This window comes from Falco rusticolus, chromosome 1 (genome assembly GCF_015220075.1).
Source record: "Falco rusticolus isolate bFalRus1 chromosome 1, bFalRus1.pri, whole genome shotgun sequence".
NCBI classification, from domain to species: Eukaryota; Metazoa; Chordata; class Aves; order Falconiformes; family Falconidae; genus Falco; species Falco rusticolus.
The window spans coordinates 122,742,601-122,761,582 of record NC_051187.1 but is presented as its reverse complement, the minus strand read 5'-3'; the positions used below and the strand labels follow the sequence as shown (position 1 = coordinate 122,761,582).

The 18,982-nt window shown below is 50.6% G+C and overlaps 1 protein-coding gene across 4 annotated transcripts in view; it reads right to left on the bottom strand.

Moving 5' to 3' along the window:
• The window catches only part of ENPP6 (ectonucleotide pyrophosphatase/phosphodiesterase 6), a 45,748-nt gene extending 29,133 nt beyond the window's left edge, over positions 1–16,615 (bottom strand). For 2 of the 4 annotated variants that reach the window (XM_037398952.1, XM_037398944.1), the window contains exon 1: positions 4,302–4,873. In XM_037398952.1, coding sequence (XP_037254849.1) covers positions 4,302–4,557 — 256 coding nt within the window. In that variant the 5' untranslated portion in view covers positions 4,558–4,873. Of the gene's footprint in view, positions 1–4,301 lie in introns of all 4 variants that reach the window. The other 2 variants (XM_037398958.1, XM_037398935.1) reach the window with 2 other exon arrangements.
• Positions 16,616–18,982: the final 2,367 nt, after the last annotated feature.

Genomic DNA, 18,982 nt, shown 5'->3' with positions numbered 1-18,982 from the left:
TCCCCAGTGCCCGTGGGTTGGCAGGCGAGGGACATCCAAACCTCTCAGCATGTGCAGCTTTTCTCAAGAGGTACGGCACAGAGAGCTCTGAAGCAATAGCTCACGCTCGCAGCGATTATGGGGGAGACCTCAGACTTTCCATTTAGCTTGGCCTGAGAGCTCTCTGCAGAGCCAGGCCACGGCAGGGAAAGGGAAAAATTAAAAAATCCCCGCAGGATAAAAACCTGAGATGGCTTGTGGTCATATTTCCTTTCTTTGTAAAACAAACAGCACACGGTGCAATTAAGCGAGCCTTTTGGGACATGCGTATTTGGACTCCTTCTTCCCTCCCTTGCCAAGCCCACGTCGAGTCCCGCAAAGCCCTCCCAAACACCGGTGTCAGCAACAACAGCTCCTTTTACCTAACTTGCATTTTGTGTCATGCCTTTCAGGTCAACAACAGCACTATCTCAACTGGAGCATGGAGAGCTAGGACACCACATGGGATGCGGTCTACCAGCTCAGAAAACAACCCAGTCACCCGAGAACCAGCCTTTACAGCACTGTGGAAGCCAAAACGGAGAAACACGGCATGAACGAAGCTGCTAGAGAAGACTGCTTTTCAAAGGGTCAGATTTGTACGACAATACAACCTTGGGCTACCTTGCACACCACCAGATTTTTGTAACAAAACAACCGCTCCGGCTGCATGTCAGCGAGATCCCTTTGCTCCAGCAGTGACTTGGCTGTTGTTCGGTGCTTCTTCAAGCAGCCGGTCATGATGCCATGCCCTGGCTCGCAGGCAGACTGGAGCTTCCCCCTCAGCTCTGAATCACTGGGTGACGTTACGTGAAGAAGCCAAACCATCAGCATTCATCTTGTTTCTACGCTCTAGTTTTCTTTCTCGTAATTGCTGTAGATGTGGAGGAAGGGAAAAGACCCCTATACAGGCCCCAGGTTTCGGGCTGAGGCTCTCTGTGCCACTCCGGGAAGCTCTGGCAAATATTTTCTCATAGGTTAACCGCAGCAGCAGATTTAAGTAGGATGGGGACCCACAAAGAGCTCTGCCATCACCGCGCAGCACTGTGTGACCACAGGCGAGTCACCTCCCTCCCCCGCTTCCCTTCCAAAGTTTACCCGTTTCGTTTACCTAGGTTGGGCCCTATTCCTCCCACCGTGTCTGTGCTTCACCTAGCACGTAGCCTCAGCAAGATGGGGCGTGCTTCAAATTAGCATGCATTAGTTAGTTGGTTTTAGATACGTGGCTCTTGGTCATCAGTTATGGTTGCATCTACTGGGTTATAGCTTTGAAAATCTCAGTAAACTTGCTGTTTCTCGTGAATTATATTTCTCATTAAGTTCAGTTCGGCTGCCCTGTTGAAATCACCAGTGAAGTAAAATATAATGACTGAAAGATCCTGCAGATAACTGAGCCGCTGCGCTGCATGCTATTGCTTGCTAGTTGCCTGGTGCAGAGGAAAGATACGTTCTGGCAGGGCTGACGGGTGCAGCTTGGCATCTGCACTGAGACACGGTGGGGCAGATGCTTCTGACTTCCATAACCTCTGCCTGCAGGTTGGGGCAGGAGGAGAAGGAGGTGGGTTCACCTTTGAGAGGGTGGACCTGTCCCAACAGTGATGGTGTCTGAGGAGCAGAACCCACTGTCCTCCTCCAAAGCCACCAAAATGAAGGAGCACTTCTCTCTGTAACAACTAAACCTCCCTGGCGTCACAAAGGTTGTGTGGATGTGGGGTAGAGGGCAGTACACAGAAAAGGAGGGGCCTTGCTCACCTGAATGGATAGAGGCAAGAGCCAAATCCATCCCGATGCAGCATTTTCATGCGCACACTGTCCTAGACCTGGCAGCCTCGTTTGTTCCTGAATGGATGTGGGGCCACAAGAAATTGTGAACGAACGGAGAAAGAAGAGACAGGAGTATTTATCAAAAAAAAGTGGTGGGATATAATGGACGAGCCAGGGGTGGGACTGTGCAGGCAGGGCCAGAAATTTCTTAAGCTGATTTAGCTGAAAAAAGCCAATATAGTATGAAATTGCATTCAAAAATGCTAAAATAAGGCAATCTGGAGGTTAAAATGCGAGTTTCTTAACAGCTCACGAAGCAGCAGTGTAGGACAAGATATGAAGAATAGCTGGTGCTTGTAGTCCTTGATTTCCCAGGGGAAACTGTGACATTTAAGTCCCACACATCCCAGTTGCGAACAGAAGCAAACCCAGTTGCAGTTGCAGTCGTGCCCCCCTGGCCCCACAGAGGAGATGCATGACTGGGGAGACGCAAGGCAAGCTTTTCCGTGCCCATACAGCGGCAACAGGGAGACAATAACTTGCCAGTCCCTGAGCAGGACACTATGGCACGATACTCATGTCACCCTGCCATGCTGCGTTTTTTTCCAAAAGCTGTCCCAGCTTTGCGCATCAAATGCGCGCAGACCGAACACAGCTAACGCTACAGGTGCTGCATGTACCACGCTTCTAACCGCACCATCACTGAAAACATGCCATCTCCTTTCTGTGGAGACCGCACCATGGCACTGGGGGTACGACCAGTGCAGCCATGGGACTTCCCCTGCTGTCATGCCAGGACACAGCCATGGGGTCCACTAACACCCCGAGGGCTCAAGTGCAGTCTTGGATCTTCCTTTGGGCACGTTCATCACCTACACCTGGTCCTTGACTGGTTCCTGACCTATTTAACACCGGTGTGACCGACTCGTGTTCTGAAGGTGAATTGTTATTTGCATCGAAGTTGTATTTGCATTGAGATCCTCATCATGAAGAGCAGGGAACTTCCAGGAAGAGTTGAGTTTGGTCTCACAGATTGTTTCATTGCTTTGAGCTTTGAGCTGGGGTGTACCCTCTGGTGCCCTAAAAATGTGAAAAGTCTAGTAGCGGTGTTTCATCACCTAAAACAAAACTCCTTTGTGAGTACAAAATAGGATGTTTCAAAACTCCTCGAAAGGCTGATTACAGACTTCACTCAATGCATATGCGCTTAATAGGAGTGATGATTAAGTATGGCAAGGAGCAAAAGCTGCTTTCCCTCTTCTCAACAACTCCATCCAAAGGCTTTTTGCACACGTGTTCAGCCGGTTTGCCTGCATACACCTAAAGAACACGGGCTGGAGTGGAACAACACCTCTCTTTTTCAGTCCTGACATTTGCTCTGCATTCATGCATTTGCATCAAGTCATGAAATAATCCTGTGGTGGTGATGTACTCTTTCCTGTTAGCAGGTAAGCAAGAGAAAGGCATTTCTTTTGAGAGAGAGGGAGGGAGGAAAGGGTTAAGTGGTTTCAAAACAAGCTGGGCACAACTGATGTCAGATTTCTGTCTTACAATAGCATCTATTTGCTTCCCCAGCAAGCGGTATATGGACCGCTGGGCACTGTATTGTTCTGAGGACAGCAGAAGATGCCACATATCTTAGGAGAGGACAGCTTTTCTCACTCCTTCCCATTAGGTGGAGGTTCTTGTTTGTTAAATAACTCCAGAGAATAATCCAATTGGAAACTGCAGAAAAACTTTTCTGTTTGTTTTTTTTTTCCTTGCTGTTTCCAAGGTGTCTCTCTCTGACTGCCAGCTGCACTCTGTGCACCTTCCCAGCGTCACTGTCATCATGTGTCACCCTACTTTGATTAAAAGCAAATCAGCATCATGAAAACCATGACTATCCTCCCAGTTTTCTGAAAGCCTCTCCTGGGCATTCAGAAAAGCTGTAGGGGATCAAAAGGAAAACTCCTTAATGTTTTCCTATTTGGCTATTTCAGATGGTTACAGATAGGAGGACTTAGAGCAAAGGTAAGTTGAAAGCAGAAAGTCTATTAAGTTTAAAAAGAAATTTAATGCTGAACTTGCCAAAACAGACCTGCTGACTGAAAAGAAGTTCTCTTGTCAACCACCCTCCGTTTACATGCCTTTTTATTAACTGGAAAGGCTGTGAGTAGGCTCCCTATTTATTTTCCGTGAATCTTCCCCTTGTTTTCACGTTCTGTATGCAGCAGGGAGCCCTGGGCGGCCAGGCAGCCGCGCTGGCGGCAGGTGGGGGACCCGGCAGCACCTCCGGAAAGCAAAGGGGAACTTCAAAAATCAGCTTCGAGCAACGTTTCCAAGTTCAGAGCAGGTTTCAGACAAGGAATACTGAGCTGTAACGCCACAGTGCGTTTAAGCTCCCAGCTAAAAGCACAACTGGTGTTATTTTTACGTCGGGTTTGGAGGAAAAAGTCACGGGGAGCTGCCCCCCCGCTTCTGCACCGGGAAGCCGGCAGCTCCGGGGAGCATCACGGCGCAGGAACGCACCTACTCACCTGTCATCAGCGTGTAGTAATTTGGGTAGGAGAGGCTGGGGAAGTCCGGGGTCATGTAATCCACCTTCACCCCCATGTTCACGATGTCCCGAAAGCCCGGCAGACCCTCCAGCTCGCTGTCGTCGATGTAGTCGGCGCGAAAGCCGTCGAGCAGGAACACCAGGAGCTTGCGGTGGGCCGAGGGGGCGGCGGGCGGCGGCAGGAGGGCGGCGAGGGCCGCGGCCAGGAGGGCTGCGGGGAGGCTGCGGCTCCGCATGGCGGGCGGCCGGGGCCGGGCAGAGCCAGGGATCCGCAGCAGCCTCGGGGCCGACCCTGGCACGGCTGTGCTCCCCCCGCTTCCACCGCCCGCGTTAAAGCGACAGCGCTGCCCCGCGGGCGGGGGAGGTCACAGGTTAATTGCGAGCAGATGATTAACTGCTTAGCGGGGGGAAGAGCTCGCTGCGTCCCGGCTGCAGAACGGCGGCTTCGCAGCGCTGGGGAAAAGACGGCGCAAAAAGCTCCGCAGCCCGCCGGGACGCTGCGCCGAGCCGCCCCGGGGAGCGGTGCCTGGCGGCCCCGGGCCGGGCGGGGGGCGGCACCGCCCGCGCTCCCGCTGCTGCTCCCGCTGCTCCTCCCGCTGCTGCTGCTGCTCCCGCTGCCGCCGGGTGCGGGACCCACGGCGGGGCCGCGCTCCTTCGCAGGGAGCGTCGCTCCCCCACCGCCCGAAGGTGCGCCGTCCCCTTGTCTTTCTGGCAGAAGCCCGGGCTGGGATGAAGGCAGCGCATCTCCCGGTGCATGCCCCGCAATTCGGCGGCCCAGCTGAGGTGCACCGCACCGAGCGCACCGCGCCGAGCGCACCGCAGCGGCTGAGCCAGCTCAGCTCGGCACGGACCGCGCACCCTGCGGGGGGCCCGGCCCCTGGCTCGGTGCAGCCGCGGGGCTCACCCGGCCCCTGGTGCGCTGGCAGGAAAATCGAACCTTCAGCATCAGACAGCACCAACGACATCTTCATTTTCTGCCTGTTGATACTAAGATCTGGGTGGTGCCAGATTTCACATTACAAATGTCACATGAACAACTCAAACTTGCTCACATTCTAGTCAGGAGTCACCACCAAGTTCTTCTCCTGGCAGCCACAGAAGCCTAACGCTACCTCTGAAGCAGTGCCAGCATTATACTGTTGTACGCTATAATTACATATTAACTCGCTCTACTTGAACTGTGTTTGTTTTTCCCAAATAAAAGAAGTTCATAGCGTTGTCTCACGCATCGTGCAAATGGCCCGGTGCAGATGTCTGCACCTGGGGCAGGTTGCAATAGCTGGCCGCCACCCAGACATGGGTGTCTGAACCTCGTGTTTGCTCCTTACAAAGCTCCCAACAGCACGTCCAGCATGTCTAGTCGCCTCTTACCGAATGCGGGGCTGATGCAAGCTCTGCAAGATGGCTTTCAGATAAATAAGCCCCAAACGCTTATTTACCCCTGTGCAAAACCCCCTCGCCTCCCGGCTTGCCTTTTGCACAGCTTTGTACCGACAGCCAGAGCAGCTGCCTGCAGGTCCTCGCCCAGGGACGTGGCTGGAGAGGTGCTGTCCCTGCCCTTCTCCCATGCGGCTTCCAGTTCAATCAGGAAGGTGCCCTGCCAGGGGAAGGGGTGCTGGGATTTTCCGTAGGGGGGAGTTGTTAAGGCAGGTGGAAGAGGACCTCGAGCAGGGCTGCTGAGGCTCCTCAGCTGGCTTTGCTTGGGTTCACCTTCTCAGACAATTTCCTCACACGTCCTCCCTGCCAGGAGACCAAATGCACTCCTGGTGGACACCTCCCTCTCCGTCACTTGCCTGGCCACTCTTTCCCTTCCTTTTTTTTTTTACACATACCCTTCTTCACATCCCCCATCTCAGAGCCCAGCGCTTGGGACGTATCCTCACATCTGAGTTACACCTGAGCCAAGGACTCGGAGCATTTCTAAGCTCCAGCCCAGGGATCTTTAGAGCAAGATAATGACTGAACCAGCCCTTCAGGGGTTTATCCCTTTTCACATAGCATTTACTTTTGGCGCCTTGCATTGCTAGCCTATCATCATCCTGACAACTTTAATTCTGTCTATGTTTTGACTTATCTTGCCTGGCTTTAGTTCATGTATTTTCTCACAGTTCAGCAGCAGTTTTCTCAGCAAAACCAGCCCAGGGCCACACAGCTGTGCTGCACCTTGGGTCAGAGACAGCTGAGCCCTGGGGCCATCCGTACAGCCTCACGCTTGGGAAGCCTGCTGGGCTGTGGTCCCCGGTCTGCTGGGACAATAACAGGTCCCAGACCCTGGCTCAGTCCCTGGAGCAGAAATCCTCCAGGAGAGCCAGGGAATACTGGCATGCTCTAGCCAGACTTTCAAAGGCAAACCTCAGATTCCTGCAGCACGAGGGGAAAGCCACGGGGCTGCGTGACCCTGCGGGCACCCGGGCTGCTTTTCCCCAGCGCCGCAGCCTGTGCAAGGCTGATGCTGCCCTGCCTGCCGAGGACAAGGACGGGGCTGCAGCTGCGCGCCGGGCTGGCAGGCGACGTGACAGCCTGGGCAGCGGTGCGGGCAGCTGCCTGCCTGCTGGGCGGCACGTGCCGCGTGTCATACCTATGGAGAGCCACCACGCTTCTCGGGTATCTCCAGGCTCGGCAGGGTCTCAGCTGAGGATCTGCTTCTTCACCTGCCTCCTGAAGGGAGTATGCACGACCTCCTCCTGCTGCCCCTCGCCAAGCCTCCGGGACGGGAGGCGGCCCTGCACAACCTGTGCTCAGAGGCAACGCTTCGACCGGTGCTTACTGAGGATTTTCACTGTAGCAAAACCTGTACGTAATGGGCTTGGCACTGCCTGTAGTGCCGTGTCGTGGCCAAGCCACTCTGGTAATTTACTATATATCTATACGTCTGTTGAATGAACTCAGAAACATGTCCAGAAGTGGGGAGGGCAATATGATTATACAGCTCTTGGCAAAGCCATGAGGATGTTCACACTGATGTCTTGGCTTGCCCTCTAATGGGTGGCCTCTGGGCTTGCCAGCAGGGCTTGGCAGAAGCAGCAGCTGCTGCTCATGAAGGGATGGGATAATCAAGGAGGGTCAGACAAGGAGAGTTAATCAGTGTCTGAGGCGGATTCCTGCCTTGAAAGGCTGACCAGGTTTCTGAGGTGGTTAGGCCAAGAAGCCAGGCTTCCATCATGAGATGGTACAAAGATATGTCTTCTTACCATTTCATGGCATTAAGAAATGATGCCTTCAAGAGGGCTGCAGTCTACTGGTTGGCAGTTTTCCTGTGGGAAAGCTCTACCTGAACCAACACAGTGACACGAGGGACAGCTGGTGCAAGGTACCAGAGCCCAAGCTCTGCTTAAAGAGTTGGAGATTCACAGGTTTCTACTTCACAAATAACAAGAGTGTAAGGCCTGAGAGGGGTTAAAGGAGTAGCGAGCCATGTAACCATGACGCCTTACAATACCAAATTGTGTTTTGACAGACAATCCCCCAAAGAGTGGGACTGGAGCCAAACAGTCTAGCTTGGCAGAGACAGACCCTAGCAATACATTTCATCCCTGCCAAGCAATGTTGATTTGCTTTGGTTCACATTCATTTGTAAGCACCCTGTCTGCACAAAGCCCCAGATGGCCTTGGAGACTCCAGCACAACAATATTTTGATACAAATGCTCTTACAAAAGCTATCAGAGCCTGAGCTGGTGTCCAGGAACAACAGTCCTCACGAGTTAGCTGTAAGACCAGGTTTAGGAAGAAGAATGGATAAAGGAAAGAAAATCCCTTGGCCCAATTTGTGCATGAGGAGATACCCCACTGGTCCAAACTTTGTATGAGACAAGATCCTCAACCACTTAGACTGCTCAGAAAAGCCTCTTGGCAAAAAGCAGGTTTCCATTTTTATAAAACTGCCTGCAGTGTTCTTGAATCTATTTTTTTTTGTTGGGTTTTGGTTTTTTTTTTTTGGTCCTGCAGAAATCACAAGCTCACACTGACGGTTCAGTCTGGCTTGTCAGATGTACCAGCTCCCCGGCGGCGCAGCTTTATCTGTGCCCTTAGGTCCAGGAGCACACGCAAGAGCAAAAGCTGCTAAAAGTAAAACATGGTTTCCCTTTCCCCCGGTGAATTAGAGAATCTAAAGGGGAAACTCGTCCTTCTATCTCTTCTGAAAGAAAGACGAGAAGGCATAACATGACTCATAGTCAGCTTGTCATGCCTCTTCAGTTTCTGTTCTCCTTCACACACAACAGCAGTTGAACACTTTGGCCAACGCAGCCTGACTGACTTGTTTGGTTGTTCCTTTCCTTTCATTAGAGAAGAGGGCATGGCCACCTCCAGACATCAAAGCGCCTGAGGGGAATGATAAGTTGCTTCCATCTCTTTGAGGAAGAGGAATTGTGGCAGTCTGAAGTTTTAAGGTCAGAACTCTGCTGAACTAAGGTTCTTCTTCCTCTTCTCCCCACCAAACCCAAGCTGAAAACATCACAGGTGGTACCAGCCTCTCTGCTGACTTCCATGGAAAACCTCTGGCAATGCGCGTATCTACCTTGTGAGCTGACAGAAGGTCTTACCCAGAAGTCGTTGGCTGCAGAAGTTAAATATCAGCTTCTTTGCTCCTGCACTGTGCATTCCTACCCATGTTCCTGCGTGGAAGGGCGCATTAGGCAAGGCATCTGCTGCTCCATCAGATCTTCCTAGACGATATTTAACGTAGAGTCAGTTATTTCTGCAATCTCTTGGTGTGCAGTAGTTCAGTCACGAGGAATTCAAGACGCAGGGAATGGGTTGCTCTTGCTGTCAGTCATGTACAGATGTACATGATAAGAGTCACACCCTTGTTAGCTGCAGAGCATTTCAAAGCTAGAAACTCCAGCTTTCCTGGAGAAGAGCAGTGATCTTTCCCAGCTTCCTGAGGCACAGTTTTCCTCCAACCTGCCTGGCTAGTTTGAGACTTGTCTTACAGAAAGTGTCCACACGCTGGATGAGTACATCAAAGTGGGACAGTGGTGGCCCTGATGGACAGCCGGGGCTGGCCAAATGTTCTTTGAAGTGTCCCAGTTCGGGCAGTTGTGTTGTTTGGAGAGCAGCTCTCCAGATTTCTTACCCCATCCTTCACTGCAACAGTCACTAGTTATATTAATAACTTTTCTATTTGAGCAAAATCTAGTGGAGATGAAGAGACTTAACGAACCAGCAGAGTGCCCTCCGTGGCTCCCAGTTTCATTGCAAGGAGCTGAATGGGCTTGGTGCATCACCTTTGGCACTGCCATTCCCTGTGAATGCTCCCCGACAATACTGCCCTCAGGGAATAGACTGTGCTTCCATTAAATGAAATCAAATCAGGTTCAGAACAAACAAAGGAGGTGGCTGTTCACACCAAAGCACCATTTAGGTGTGCAATGCCTTGTCTCCGAAGACCATGACTGTTGAAAGCATACGTGGGACAAGTTCATAGGAAAAATCTGCACTTGGGGCTGAGAAACACAAAGGGCACTGGCTCCAGCCATCCTAGCACTTTATGTTTTTGTGGAGGGTGAAGAGCAGGGCTATTTATTCAGCAGAAGAACCTTTTGAGTGTTTTGCTTAGTATCTCTCTTAACGCAGCTGTTATTTGACCAGCACCCAGGCCTCCAAGAGTGTCTTCTCTCAATGCCTTTTCGTAATCGTGGCTTGCTCTCCCCACTTCAAAACCACACAAATTATCTGAGCTGCTGGAGTGGACATTCAAAGTGAAGGAGAGAAGAAAAAGGTTGGGTGGGTGGCCGCAGGGAGTCACATGTCTCCGATGGGACTGCACACGGTCAGCGATGCCCTACGTCCATGAGCTGCTGCTGCCCAGCAGGAGAGGCTGCACATCTGCAGGGCTGAGGTGGGAAGGAGTCTGCAAACATCATGTGAAATAAACCCCCAAAAGATGCCCCTAAGGAAAAGCACACATGATATAGCTAGTGTGGGCTGGAATAACAATTTTAACTTGAGCCCTGCAGAGCCATGGAGGTTTATGGATAAATGGCTGTGAAAGCAATTAAGAAAAATAAGCTGATCACCAGTGGGCTCAAACTCACTATGCGGTGAACATCTGCCACTGGAAGATATGTATGAGCTCAGGTCAGGAACGACTGGGAAGTCTCGTGGCTGCATGCAGCAGAAGACCACCTCCTCCGTGGTGTGTTAGCCTGAGCACAGGACCATCTGGCTCAGGGAGAGGGATTCACTGTCTTGGACTGAAATCAGTCTTCAGTCCCTCCAAAATACTTGGGTTTTGCTTGGATATCAACCCATCTCCACCTCCAATACCTCCCCAATGTTTGTAACTCATGTTCCTGCAACTTTATTACTTAATTACCCCAAGGCCATGCTTGCCTGGACGCTGGTGGCCTGTAATGCAGGGTGTTTTACCTCATTGAGGAAACCTTGTGCAATGCATTTCTCTGACGAAATCACCTAGCCAAGTTTGCTAGGTGGCAAAACCAGCTAGTCCTAAGTACTAGATGCCACGTTTTCTGCTTCATCTCTGCTCTCTGGTTGTTTCCCTGTATGGTGAGGGACTGCGGTGAAGGGTTTTACCGCTATTCTGCGGATAGGGAGTCAGTGTGCAGCGGTGTGGGGGGATGGAAACTCGGCAAGCTAAGAAAGTTGATCAAGATTGGTTGATCTATTTAATTAAAAAAAAATAAAGCCCGAATCAGCAAAATAAAGTAGATGTTACTAATCCTGCTGTGCTGTGACACTCGCATGTTTCTCAGGACATGGAGCTCAACACATTCATTCATATGCCAGTGGCTCCTCCAAGAGAACAACATGGCATTCCGCACGTCCACCAGCGCCCTGCACCACAGTTCCTGCTAGTTTGCTACCTTGCCTGAGCAGCAGCCTTAAGAGGGATGTATGAGCTTAAAATCTAACAATCTTACACGATCTTATAGTCATGCAGTGCTAGCCAGATGTAGACCTACTGCAGCGAAGTATTTGGATTTCAGATTTTCCCATGAAGTGAGGGGTAATTTGAGAGGCTCAATATGTGGCGAATCAGTGCCCATGTGCCTGCTTTCCAAGAGTAAGAGCATATTCTATGTTTCATCCTTCTGCTACACTTCTACAGGGAGCACAAAAGGAGACTTACAACATTGTCTTGAATTTAGTATAGGGACAGAGTAAACTATACAGGGCTAGCATAAAACATAGCTTTAAAACCCCCAAATACTTTGCATTTGGCATCCTTTGTATAGCCTGGAGGTTATACAGAGTTCAGCTTTAACTTCTGACAGTCAGTGCTTAAGGACTGTGGGAGTTGGGCTTGCAGCATAACTTCACGAAGAAAAAGGTCTTTATTCTGACAGTAGTTATTTAAGCTAACCTGAGAATATTTATAATTAGGCCCCAAAGGCTGGCTGCTGCCAGGCTGCCTGCAGCGAGCATGCCCTGTATTGCAGAGAGTTTCCAAGTGGCTGCCTACAGCTGCTGTTGCTTTTGTCATGTGCCCCTGCACTGCGTTCGTTTTGGCTTTCATACCCTTGATGTCATCGATCCCGGCTTTTAGTTACTGCATCTCATCCATCAGTAAGGCTGTGCTGGAGGTGGAAGCCCTCACCTGGGGGACACAGATTAAAGTCTTGACTTCGAGCATGGTGCAGAAACGGCGAGTGTCTGGTTCTCGTCTGGCTGACTGCTGAGTCACCTCTGGAGAATGTGCTCCCACAGAGAAGAGGTGGCTGTGTTAAACCCAACCCCTGCTCTGGGTAGAGCGAGATTCACATGCTATCTGTTTTGCATCTTTGCGTGTTTCTCCACCAGCAAGCTACAACTTCTCAAGCAACGCCAGACCTGCGTCAGGTTTTCTTACAGGTAAGGTCCCATCCCTGTCTAAATTACCATCGTGACATCCTTCGCTATGGGAGGGCAAGGTCATATCTTTACATCGGGGTCAGCATTGCTTTCTCTCACTAGCTGAGTGCTCAATTTAGGAAATCCTAACATATAGTTTATGGATTGAGCTGGTCTCAGCGACTGCAGGAATCTTTCAGCCGAGGAGAGGAGCTAGGACAGCCCCCAGCCCTGGGGTGACCTGATCTGATTTTTCCATCTGAGTATTTCACAGGTCTGTGTCTGAGATCAATGGCCTTGATTCCTGTTCCCTTTATCTCTGACCCAAAGCAGGGTCCTTCAGCAGGACTTCAGCAGGATGTGGACATGTCATAGTGCCTTTAGGCTGCTCTGAATTCACCATGCCACATCTGCACCCTCTTTCTTAGTGCTCAGCTTAGTGCCTTTAGATCACTGCTCTTCTGCCACAGTCCTGAGTTTTATAATCACACCTTCCAATTCCAGTGGTGGAGACGGTCTGTCGTTTGACATCCTTGCCCTCTCTGTTCAAGCAGGTTATCTTACACTTGAGTGAAACCACACTTTTGTTTTCCCTTAAATCTGTCCCCAGTGTGGAAACTCCTCTTTAACGCTCCCCCTTTAGCAAACATTAAGGTGCAATTCTCTTCATATGGACACCCTCAAGTCATTATGTTTGCAACCAAGTCCACCTTTACTAGAAATACCTAAAGCTCCCCTCTTCTGCTTCATGCTTCCAGGAGAAGCTGGAAACCTGGAGACCCTGCGCTTCTCCTTTTCCCCTTGCCCTGTGAATGGCTTTGGACTGCCAGGGCCATCTCCTGCCTGCGGAGAGCTCCCTGCCTCCAGTGGAGTGGATCCTGCCTGTGCTGCTCTTTGCACATCTTCTGGCAGCGCAGCTTTTCCCGTGGCCCAGCTCAGCTCACCTGTGTGCTGGCAAACAAGCAAAGGGAGAGCATGTGTAACGCACAGCTGTACTTGTACGCTGTCACCCCGTTAGCCCGAGTGGCTGGTCGCTGCAGAGTGCCACTCTCGAGTTGTTCCCTTTAGCCGGAATGACTCAGAGGACTTAAGGATGTAGGTAGTTTTGGGTGGCTCTCTGATTTTCTTTGAGAAGAACCTAAACAAAGCTCTGACTGCCTGAAATGAAGAGAAATAAACAGCAGGAAGGCTTGCTCCTTCATGGGCAACCATCTTCCCAGAGGGTCGCAGAACCCACAGTGCTTTGCTTTCTTTCTGGCTTCAAGACCCTTCCCTCAGGAGGTGCTTTTCTTCTGGGACTCCTCCAACATCAGCTGCCTGATCAATCACCCTTTTCAGGGGACAAAGAAGGTTGTTATGAACCTGAATTGCTTCATAGGCTTGTTTTCCCATACTGTCCCTCGTAGCTATACTGGGGGACCTGAGGCCATCACGGGACAGGGAGGAGTGGTGGTGGGCTGGAAAGCACCGCGCTAACTGCTGACGGAGAGGTAGGTTGAAACGTGCCCTTTCCACTGCTCAGGTTAACCAGTAAAAGCTTTCCTCCTGTGTCGTTCCTCTTTTAGCATCAAACCAAATAGCCCATAAAAACAGCACGTGCATCCTGAAAAATGACGTGCCACCAACTCTCAGCAGCCACCGTGGAAAGGCACGGCAAAGTGGTGGTTATCCTGCACCGAGTACAAAACCTCTGCTGCCTGCCTGACGGAAACCCAGGTCTGATGCCAAGCCTCGTAGCTGGGGGCTTTGCTCCGTGGAGAAGTTCATGCTTCCCCAAGTTCATTTTCACCTTGTTTCCAGGGAAGCATGGGCTGTGCCTGCAAGCGCTGTATGCACGCCACCACCGTCTCCTCTGACGATACCACCTCCGAAGAAGCCACGGCTCCCCAACACTTTTTTGAGACCAAACCTACTGGAAAAAACGGCTCCTTGTTTGCCTGAGTCAGGGCTGACCAGGACTGCGGTACCAGGCTCTGGACCGCATCCCGTTTGGCACATCCTCATCTACCCCCTATGAAGCAGAGCGGAAAAGCGTGGCCGAGGCCACAGAGGCAGAGCCAAGCCAGCCAGTGGCCCCGGAGTGGAAAGCATGGGTTGTTCCTCCAGCGTGACCCCAGATGCCAGCAAAGCTCTCCTCTTAATCTGTTTTAACAGCACGCAGGTTGTATTTTCTATGCTTTCCCTCCCGACATTATGCTGATGTGCTAATCCACTGCATGGCAGCAAAAAACGCCTCTGAAACTTCCTATAGTGCTGTCAGCTGCTGGAACTGGACACCCTGTAATAACCGCCAGGGTCAATGGCCTGCTGCCTCCCATTCCCAGTAAGGACTTATTTTCCTTGGCATGGCCAACGCATGCAAAACCTCGCTCTGATAGTTTTTTAAAAGCGAAAATAGGTGGCAGAGTACTTAGCTCTTTCAAGGAAGCTTGGAAATGGTGGAGAACGACCTCATGCCATGTGAGCACGGAGTGTGGCTGTCCAGCTTCCAGCACAGGGCAGTAAATCATCTCCTGAATGGCTGTCACAAGCACACCAGATCACCACAAAGAAGCTATTTTTCTTTCATCGTGACTGCCCGTTTGAGACACAACACTGCTGCTAATGTATTTAGCAGGTGCGAGAAACATTTGAAAAACTATGTATTTTTTTTCCAAGAAATAAGGTTGAGAGTGTGTTTGCTCTGCTTGTTTGGAGTTTATCTTATTTTGTTATACTCTTGCACAGCTGCAGTTTCCTCCGCATGCTGGAAACGGTTGCACCCACTCTCAGGCAGCAGTCTCAGGTCAAACAGGAATATTTCCAGTACTGCAGGCAGGGAGTTACAAAGTGCTTTAATGGGGCACCCCAAACTGCAGCCAAACGTTACGCCTCTGCTCCAGCTGGATGGGAGCTGTACCATGGTCCCCGTGCCTGGGTGAGAGACCCAAACCCAGGAGGCGGTGGACTGCTGTGGAAGCAGTATATATTTGAACGCTGCATGAAGTAAAATATAGTATGACTAAAAGAGTATGAGGGAATACTTTGTCCTTAAATGGTTCAAAGTCACACAAAGGATCTCCACGTACTTTCTGGAGTTCAAGTGCGTGTACAAGCCGAAGAGTTTCTGGTTGGACAAGGTCCCCTGCACCATCTGAGCTTAAGTATGAATTCCCTGGTTGTCTGAAACATATTTGATGGCAAATAGGGAAAGAAAGACCAGCTATTTAGAGGTTAAAGAGTAGCAGGCAGCTTCCTGAGCTTGAATGGCAGGGCTGCTCTGTCAAAATGGTAAGATTCCCTCCCTAACTCCATCTGGCCCTTCCAGCAAAGCCGACTCCTGTATAAACACCACTGACCTCGAGCAACGGCACTTCGGGAGCCCTCTTGTGCAAGACTCCCTCTCAGTTACGTGGGAAGAGTAGAGCATGAACGTATTTTCCTCTTCCTTCACCTATTTGTAAACCTGAAGCCTGTTTCTGTGACTTTGGATAAAACACCTGTTACAACTGGAAGGAAACCTGCCCAGGAAAAAGTGGGGTGAGGAGCAGAGAGCGGCTCTGGGGGACCCCAGGTGGGACGTGGTTATAACCCCTCTGGAGCTGCCACCGGGACTCTGACCCCGCCGTGCCAGGCAGGTTGTGTCACCGTAAGGAAACTGATGGCTTTCATCTGTGAGAGAGATAAAGGGGACGATCGAGGTGTCATTGCTGGGACTACTGCAGAGAAATGAGGTGCACAGGGCGAGGCGTGCCCCAAAGGGCGTATGGGACATTCCTGCTAACAGCATCGAGGCAAAAATAAACCCAAACTTCCCGAGTGCACTTGAAGCAGGGTTGTCCCTCATCCCTCTCCTCTCCCTCTTTTTTTCCCTTTTGCCAATTTCTGCAGTTCCAAAGAGCCAATCCAGCTTTCAAGGGGGGAACGTGGGAAAGGGTATATTTTGGAGGGAGCCCAAATCGCTTTTGTTTGGCAAAAGAACTTTTTTCTGCCTGTGACATGTGGAAGGGTTGGAGTAGGCCTAAGTTAAAAATAAAAAACACCAGTAAATGGTGATACAGGGTGATGCCTGTACAGCCCTTCTGGGACCACCCAAAGGGTCACCTATAGCCCAGCACCCTCTCTCAGACAGAGGCCAAAACCAGATGCCCACAGGGCAATATCAAAAAAAGGGCAAGCGCTTGATGATACTTCTCCCAGATACCTTCCCAGTCTGCAACAACTGAGGGACTGTCCGAGCCCCTTTCTGCACTTGATTATCCTTGGTTAATCATAGAATGGTTTGGGTTGGAAGGGACCTTAAAGATCACCTAGTTCCAACCCTGCTTCCACCAGACCAGGCTGCTCAAAGCCCCATCCAACCTGGCCTTGAACGCTTCCAGGGATTGGGTATCCACAGCTTCTCCGAGCCTGTTCCAGTACCTCACCACCCTCACAGTAAATAATTTCTTCCCAATATCTAATCTAAATCTACCCTCTTTCAGTTTAAAGCCGTTACCCCTTGGCCTATCGCTACATGTGGGGTTTTTTTTGCTTCTTTTGATGCAGCCCAGGATACAGATGGCTTTCTGGGCTGCAAGAGCACATTGCTGGTTCATGTTGAGCTTCTCATCCACCAGCACTCCGAAGTCTTTCTCCTCAGGGCTGCTCTCCATCCGTTCTCCACTCAGACTGTATTTGTGCTTGGGATTGCCCCGACCCACGTGCAGGACCTTGCACTTGGCCTTGTTGAACTTCATGAGGTTTTCTTGGCCCCACCTCTCAAGCCTGTCAAGGTCCCTCTGGATGGCATCTCTTCCCTCCAGTGTGTCAACCGCACCGCACAGCTTGGTGTCATCAGCAAACTGGCTGAGGGTACACTCAGGTGCGGACAGTGGTCCTTGTTGCTGACAAAGATGTTAAACAGCCCTGGTCCAAATACCAATCCCCGAGGAACACCACTCATCACTGGCCTCCACTTGGACATCGAACCATTGACCACAACTCTTTGAGTGCAACCATCCAGCCAATTCCTTGTGCAGCAAGTGGTCCATCTTGATGTGGTCAAGTTCATGCCTCTCCCATTTAAAGATAAGGCTGTCATATGGGACTGTGTCAAAAGCTTTGTGCAAGTCCAGAAGGATGACATCAGCTGCTCCTCCCTCATCCCTGAATGCTGTAAGCCTATCATAGAAGGCCACCAGGTTTGTCAAGCATTATTTACCCTTAGTGAAGCCATGCTGGCTGTCACCATTCACCTCATTTTCCATGTGCTTCAGCATAGTTTCCAGAAGGATCTGCTCCATGATCTCGCTGGGCACAGAGGTGAGACTGACCGGCCTATAGTTCCCCAGGCCTTCCTCATTTTCCTTTTTAAAAATGGGAGTTATGTTTCCCCTTTTCCAGTCGCTGGGAACTTCACCGGACCGCCACGACTTCTCAAACACGATGGATAGCGGCTTAGCCACTTCATCTGGCAGTTCCCTCAGAATTCACAGATGCATCTCTTCAGGTCCCATGGAATTGTGTACCTTCAGGTTCCTTAGATGGTCTTGGACCTGATCTTCTCCTACAGTGGGTGGTTATTCATTCTGCCAGTCCCTGTCTTTTTCCTCTGTGACTTGGGCGGTGTGGCTATAGCATTTCCTGGTGAAGACCAAGGCAAAAAACTCATGGAGTACCTCAGCCTTCTCCATGTCCCGGGTAACCATGTCTCCCATTTCCTTCTGGAGAGGGCCCATCTTTTCCCAAATCTTCCTTTTATCACTGATGTACCTACAGAAGCTTTTCTTATTGCCTTTGATGTCCCTGCCCAGATTTAAGTCTATCAGGGGTTTAGCTTTCCTAAGTTGGTCTCTGGCTGCTCGGACAATTTCTTTGTATTCGTCCCAGGCTACCTGTCCTTGCTTCCACTCTCTGTAGGCTCTTCCTTGAACTTGTTCATTCATTCTTCCAGACCTTGTGAGCTCGAGCTTTTGGGTGAACATGAGCACCCAAAGCATCTTTCAGGAAATATTTTCACAGTTGAGCTGCATGTTTTTTTCCAGTTAATCCTCAGATACACAATTTTGAGAGGTATTGAGTATCTGTCCGAGCAGCTTCTCTCTTTCTCCTTTTGCCAGATGAGCAATGCCCATCCCTGTCACACTCCACACGTCTGTGGAGAGGCTGAGTCCACAGATGGCTTCTGACTGACACTGAAGGTCTCCAAGGAAAGTGTCTCAGGAGTGAGACAGTATGATGGTGAACCGACTTGAACTTATGAGCTGGCTTTTGTGGAAAGATCTTGCAACAGTTAGGGGAGGATGAAAAGGATGAGCCCACATGAAATGTGGCTGGCAAGCAAATAATGACACATCAAGGCAGCAGTGTGGTTTCCTGAAGCTCACTATACCAAATGCTTTTGATGGGATTGAGTCCCTTGAAATCATAACCAACCATTCAAGACCATGCCATCAAGTGTCTTCCTCCCTACAAACAACCTCTACCGCTCAAGACCAGTGGCTAGTCTCTGTGACGTTTCAAAATGAGGAGACAACAGCACACTTAAACCACTGTTTTTGTGATTTCCAGGTCTAAAACTACATGTACGCTTACATTTTCGAGTGTCCTGTTAGGATTTTCTTTGGTAGTTAATGGAACAAAGATACTCGTGGGCTCACGGGTCAGGTCTCTAACCAAATTAGAAGCGCTAAGCCAAAGAAATGGCATCTTCCTTCTTCCTTGCATTGAGATCCTGGGGGAAACGGGTCAGTTGTTTTCTCTGGCCTCATCCACGCCGACACTAGATGTCAGCCCAAACACACGAGTGGTTTTGCTCTGAACTACAAACATGTTCATGCAAACCCGTGGAGGAGCTGCCTGGGCCAGCCTGCAGCTACGCTGCCATTCTTCACCCCCGAAGGAAG